Raw genomic sequence first — 6,558 nt, 5'->3', positions numbered from 1 at the left:
AAAAACATAGATGTGAGACTCAATCCTTCCCCTGTGCCAAGTAGTTAGAACCCTGCAACAACATATCCTTTTGCCTGAAGACCAGATCACACCTGATCGTGTGGATTTTCATCATTGGATCTGGTATACATCCACCCTGTGATCCCTTTGAGTACAACTCAGCCTCTGAGAAAATAGCAATTGAGGCCTCAGCAATAGTCATCGCTAGTGCTTGTGCAGTCAATAGTACTGGGCTATCAGCCATTCAAGATGGGCCTCTTCCCACTTTCAGCCTTGCGGAACCAAGACTCTTCCCACAATGAAAATAATACTGTTGTGTCTCTATGGAGCACCTTGGAACAGTCTGTCAACAGTACAGATACCATATAAATTCAAATAGAAGTTGATTGACAGTCTTGAGCGATTATATTTCAATGCAAGAAATACAGGCTAATTAATGTAGAATTCACAATTCATTCATGCAAGTTTATTTTATTTTCTTCACCAATATAATCAAATCAATGGCATGTACCCAGTACCTGAAAACAGCAGTACACAATAATCATATCAGAAACATATGAATTCATTGAGTTCAAGTTAAAAGATACATTTGGAGACATGATTACAAGAAAATGAATCAGTTTTTGATCAAACCAGAGGCCATGATACAAACGGCACGTCGTGGAACCTCATGGTTTGTGGCAAGCATTGCGATCTCCCTCGACACTTTGTTCTTCTATTGGTGCATATTGCACCAGGTTTCAGTGTAATCTCATCCATTTTGCTAGTAAGAAAAAGGCTTCTAAATATCAAGATAAAATTTCTAAATATTTGCATAAACAATGCTTCCTGATCACATTTTATGCCCCTTCATATAATCATATTAGTTACCTCTTTACCCATACCATGTCAGAGAAACAAGAATTTAGATTCTGAATGAGTGGAGACCTTTCTGTAAAATGTTCTGTCGTAAGTATGTTTTTAAAATGTGCTACTAAGAAATTGTTCCCACATTTAAAACCGGGACACAATATTGACAGCGTGGTTTGAAAATGAAGGCCAGAGGCTTGCCAGAAGTTAGGCACTGGTGTTCATCTAATATTGGCAAGTTTTGGGTGTCCTAATAGTACTCACAATGACCCTGTTTGAAATTGACTAGCTCAGGCATCCATGGTTTAAGACCGGAAAAGGGAACAATGGCAAACAAGCATAACTTAACTGGAGGAAGGAGGAGAATTTGTTTTCCTCTCACTCCATAGTAAGATGAGTTCAATGACAAAAAAAACATGTACTTTCCTTTTTGCTGGTCTTTAACAGTTCCTTTCAAGAATCGCTGACTAAGCAGCGATAAAACTCAGAAAAACTGCCATCTTTTTAACTCAATTTTGTCATCAGGTCCTAAATAAGATGTTGGACCACTGATCAGCAGATTTAAGAAGACTAATGCCTGTTTGAGATGGTGGCCCAACCATTCTGAAATCACTGAGGGGTCTTGTGGTACAGTGGTATTGTCCCTACATCTGCGCCAGGAGATCTGGGTTCAAACCCCACCTGCCTTAGCAGTATGTAAGAATACCTCTGAATAGGTCGATTAGAAAATACCAAAAAAAAGTCTGAGGGGCGTTTTTGCAGTGGTAGTGTCCCTGAACCTGGTGACCTGGCTTGATGTCCCACCTGCTTCAATAGTGTATAATAGTGTCTCTGAACAGTTTGATGAAAGATAAGTTCTCAAATTATTGATTGCCATCAAGTGCAGCAGATTCTTCTCCAGTGTGGGCCATCTTGAATATTTTAGTTTTTGCTTTGAAAGTGGCTATGATGGCGACTAAATCTGCCAAAATATTTCATAGATTAACCATTTTAAAAATGCACAGCCATGAATGAACCTGGAGATATATATTGTTCCGACAGGTTGACTAATTTAGATGGCAAAGCATTTCTGATTGCACAGAATACTAAAAAAAATGAAGTTGTATCGTGAAACAGCACAAAATATGCAACAGAGTAGTTAGGAAGTAAATCACATTTAAAATCTTTGGACAGTCAAGTTTTTGAATCCTTTCATGTCTTTCAACTTGGCAGAGTCAAAATCGACCATTAACTTCCGTGGGCCAGTTTTCGTTGGAGTGAATTCAAGTTGTAGTTTGAGTGTTTGTTGTGGCCCTATCTCATGAACTCTGAAACAATGTAAGAGCAATGGGATTTAGTAAATAATCTCTCAACAGGCTTTTGAAATCTTGAACATAATTAAATTAGCATTAATGCAAATGATAAAAATATTGACTAATTTAACTGACTAATTGACTAAATGTTGACTAATTTAACAATGACAACTTTCATGTTGGCTCCATGGACAGTACTGCTGCCTCACAGCGCCTGGTGGGTGGCATGGTGGCACAGTGGTTAGCACTGCTGCCTCACAGCGCCTGAGACCCGGGTTCAATTCCCGCCTCAGGCGACTGACTGTGTGGAGTTTGCACGTTCTCCCCGTGTCTGCGTGGGTTTCCTCCGGGTGCTCCGGTTTCCTCCCACAGTCCAAAGATGTGCAGGGTCAGGTGAATTGGCCATGCTAAATTGCCCGTAGTGTTAGGTTAGGGGTATGGGTGGGTTTCGCTTCGGCGGGTCGGTGTGGACTTGTTGGGCCGAAGGGCCTGTTTCCACACTGTAATGTAATCTAAAAAAAAAAAATCTAAAACATCCAGGTGCAATTCCAGCCTTGTGCGACTAGCTATTGTGAGTTTGTACATCCTCCCCGTGTTTGCACAGGTTTCCTCTTGGTGCTCCTGTTTCCTCCCACAGTCCAAAGATATGCAGGTCAGGTGGAGTGGCTATGCTAAAGTGCTCATAATTTCCAAGGATATGCAGGCTCGGTGGATTAGCCATGAGAAATGCAGGGTTACAGGGATAGGGTAGGTGGAATGAGTCTGGGTGGGATGCCCTTTGGAGGGTCAGTGTGGGTCTGGGTGGGCTGAATGACCTGCTTCCACACTGTAGGGATTCTGTGTTATGCTGCATGTCACACATCCTCTATCTTTGTTCAGTTAGTTCTGAGCATCTCAACATGTTGACCAATTTTGACCCACTCCTCAGAATTTATCAATCTGAGAGAGTTTTAATTGTTTTTAATCCCACATGTCTCACCAGCACAGCTAAGTTACCTTACTTCTGTTTTGTTGCCACCCAGGTTGACAGGGTTGTTAAGACGGCATACAGTGTTTTCGCTTTTATTAATAGAGGGATCAAGTTCCAGAACTATGAGGTTATGCTACAGCTGTACAAAATTCTAGTGCGGCTGCACTTGGAGTATTGTGTACAGTTCTGGTCACCGCATTATAAGAAGGATGTGGAAGCTTTGGAAAGGGTGCAGAGGAGATTTGCTAGGATGTTGCATGGTATGGAGGGAAGGTCTTGCAAGGAAAGGCTGAGGGACTTGAGGCTGTTTTCGTTAGAGAGAAGGATGAGAGGTGACTTAATAGAGACATATAAGATAATCAGAAGGTTAGATAGGGTGGATAGGGAGAGCCTTTTTCCAAGTATAGTGATGGCGAGCATGAGGGGGTATAGCTTTAAATTGAGGGGTGATAGATATAGGACAGATGTCAGAGGTAGTTTCTTTACTCAGAGAGTAGTAAGGGTAAGGAATGCTTTGCCTGCAACGATAGTAGATTTGCCAACTTTAAGTACATTTAAGTCGTCATTGGACAAGCATATGGACATACATGGAATAGTGTAGGTTAGATGGGCTTCAGATTGGTATGACAGGTCGGCGCAACATCGAGGGCCGAAGGGCCTGTACTGCGCTGTAATGTTCTATGTCCTGTGTTTTATGATCAAGAAAGTTTTAAACTGATTTGGCTGGAGGATGGGACACAGAAAAGATGTAAAGTTGGGAACAAGGCCCAACCAGATCTCGAAGGAATTATGACAATCCAGTAGGTGGAGAAGACATGGGCAAGGTAAGACACATTTGAAGGTCTAAAGTGCTAAATTGTATCTATTATTTCAAGGAGCTTGATTGGTAAGGCAAACGAGCTTAGAATACTGATCAGCACATAGAAGATGATATTTCATGCAATTGCTGAGATATGGTTGAAGGAAGGGCAGGAACTTGAAAGGATTCAGAAAAGATTTACAAGGATGTTGCCAGGGTTGGAGATTTGAGCTATAGGGAGAGGCTAAATAGGCTGGGGCTGTTTTTCCTGGAGCATCGGAAGCTGAGGAGTGACCTTATAGAGGCTTATAAAAAATCATGAGGGAAATGGATACGGTAAATAGATGAAGTCTTTTCCCTGGGGTGGGGAAGTTCAGAACTAGCGGGCATAGGTTCAGGTGAAAGGGAAGGTGTAAAAGGGACCTAAGGGTTAACTTTTTCACGCAGAGGGTGGTGCGTGCATTGGAATGGGTTGCCAGAGGAAGTGGTGGAGGCTGGTACAAGTGCAACGTTTAAAAGGCATCTGGATGGGTATATGAAGAGAAAGAATTTAGAGGGATGTGTGCCAAGTGCTGGCAAATGAGACTAGATTAAATTGGGATATCTGGTCGGCATGGACGAGTTGGACTGAGGGTCTGTTTCCGTTCTGTACATCTCTTTGATTCTCTGACCATTAGGTCATCATTCCATGGTATAGAAGGTTTAGGTGCAATAGGGAGGGAAGTAAGAGAAGTGAGGCCATTTCATTATTGATTAAGGAAACCATCACTGCAGTACTAAGGAAGGATTTCAAAGAAAGATCTTCAAATGTGCCATCTGGCTGGAACATAGAAATAAAGAAGGGGTGAATACCTTACTGGGATTATACTAGAGGCCTCCCAATAGTGAGAGGGAGATAGAGGAACAGATAGTTAGGTAAATCACAGAAAGGTGTGAGAGATGTAGGGTTATAGTTGGAGGGAATTTCGACTTTCCCAGCATTAACCAACATGATCTTTGAAAGGATCAAATGGGGTGGAATTTTAAAAATGCATCTAGAAGAGTTTTTAGTGCCAATATGTAGATAATCTTATTGGAGATGGGGCAGTGCTAGGCCTAATCCTAGGGATTGAAGCTGGTAAAGTGGTTGAAGTTTCAGTGGGCAAACACTTTCGTAATAGTGATCATAACTCGGTAAGTTTCAAAGTCAATATGGAAAGGGATAAGTATAGTGCAGGTGATAAATGTCTGAAATTGAGGGAAGGCCGTTTTCAATATCAGCAAACACGATCTGGAGACATCGACTAGGAATGGTTACTTGAAGGTAAATCTACATTTGGAAAGTGGAAGTCTTTTAAAAATTGTATCCAGGGCCAGTCTATTCCTCTAAGAGTAAAGGACAAGGGCAGCAGATCCAGAGAATGCTAAATGTCAAGGCCTAATGAGAACTTGATAAAAAAAATGAAGGAAACATATGTGTGGTATTATGCATTGACAACAGGAGAGGCCTTTCAAAAGTATAGAGAATGTAGGACGTTGCTTAGAAAGCAAATTAAGAGGGCAAAGGCGGGTGTATATAACATATCTCTGACAAATAGAATCAAGGAAAACCCCAAGGCTTTTTTATAAGTACAAGGCGACTACTATATCTGTAGAGTCAGTTTCCGCGGTTTCAGTTACTTGCGGTTTACCGTGGCCCGAACATATTATATGGAACATTCGAGAACCAGGAACCGGGGGCTGCCGGGGAGGTAAATTTGGCATTTAAATGAATAGGTTAGCTACTATCGGTGGTTTCGGGCTTCCACGGTAGGTCTTGAAATGTATCCCCCGCGAGTACGGAGGGAGCGACTATATATGAAGAGTACCAGGATTACTAGGGAAAGGGTGTGACCTATTAGAGACCAAAGTGTCAATCTGTATGTGGAGCCAGAGGACATGGGTGAGATCTTAAATGAATATTTCTCATCTGTATTCACAGAGGAGAAAGATATTGTATCTGGGAATCATCGCTGGGATGGTGACGTACTAGAAAATGTTAAGATTAACAAGGAGGAAGTTTTGACGGGATTATAGGTGCACACATCCCCAGGGCCTGACCATAAGTATCCCAGGTTGCTTTGGGAGGCAACAGAGGAAATTGCTGACTCCCTGACAGAGATACTTATTAGAGTGATTCTGGAAAAGCACAGAAGGTCAGGCAGCATCCATGGAGCAGGAAAACCGATGTTTCGGATTTCAGTGGAGCCATTGACATGCAAGGCTGGCCCAAAAGGTAAGAGCCCATGGAATTGAAGGCAAGTTGGCAAAGTAGATCCGAAACTGGCTTACAAGTAGGAGGCAAAGAGTGATGGTGACTGTGATTAGTGCTGGGACCCTCACAGTTATTTGCATTAACAATTTGGATGTGAGTTTAGAGGGTATATTTAGTAAGTTTGCAGCTGACACAAAAAAATACTATTGTTATTGATATTTAGGACTACATGATATTGATTAGCTGGTAAATTGGGCAGAGCAATGGCAGATGAAATTTAGTCCTAATAAGTGTGAGGTGATGCATTTTGGGAAGTCTAATGAGGGAAGAACATACAAAATGAATGGTAGGTCTCTGGGGAACAAAGGGACCTTGGTGTACAAGCCCATAGATCCCTGAAGGTGTCAGGACAAAT

At 41.9% G+C, this 6,558-nt stretch overlaps 1 protein-coding gene across 4 annotated transcripts in view; it reads right to left on the bottom strand.

Moving 5' to 3' along the window:
* Positions 1-455: 455 nt before the first annotated feature.
* Positions 456-6,558, bottom strand: part of LOC122560029 (protein-glutamine gamma-glutamyltransferase 2-like) — a 52,973-nt gene continuing 46,870 nt past the window's right edge. For all 4 annotated transcript variants that reach the window (XM_043710191.2, XM_087994954.1, XM_043710193.2 and 1 more), the window contains one exon: positions 456-2,156. In XM_043710191.2, coding sequence (XP_043566126.2) covers positions 2,006-2,156 — 151 coding nt within the window. In that variant the 3' untranslated portion in view covers positions 456-2,005. The remainder of the gene's footprint in view (positions 2,157-6,558) is intronic.

Source organism: Chiloscyllium plagiosum, unplaced genomic scaffold (genome assembly GCF_037043375.1).
Source record: "Chiloscyllium plagiosum isolate Xiang-an unplaced genomic scaffold, Cpla_swu_hap1 HiC_scaffold_15, whole genome shotgun sequence".
Classification (NCBI taxonomy): Eukaryota; Metazoa; Chordata; class Chondrichthyes; order Orectolobiformes; family Hemiscylliidae; genus Chiloscyllium; species Chiloscyllium plagiosum.
Note: the sequence above shows the minus strand (reverse complement) of the source record. Positions and strands in the feature narration are given on the sequence as shown.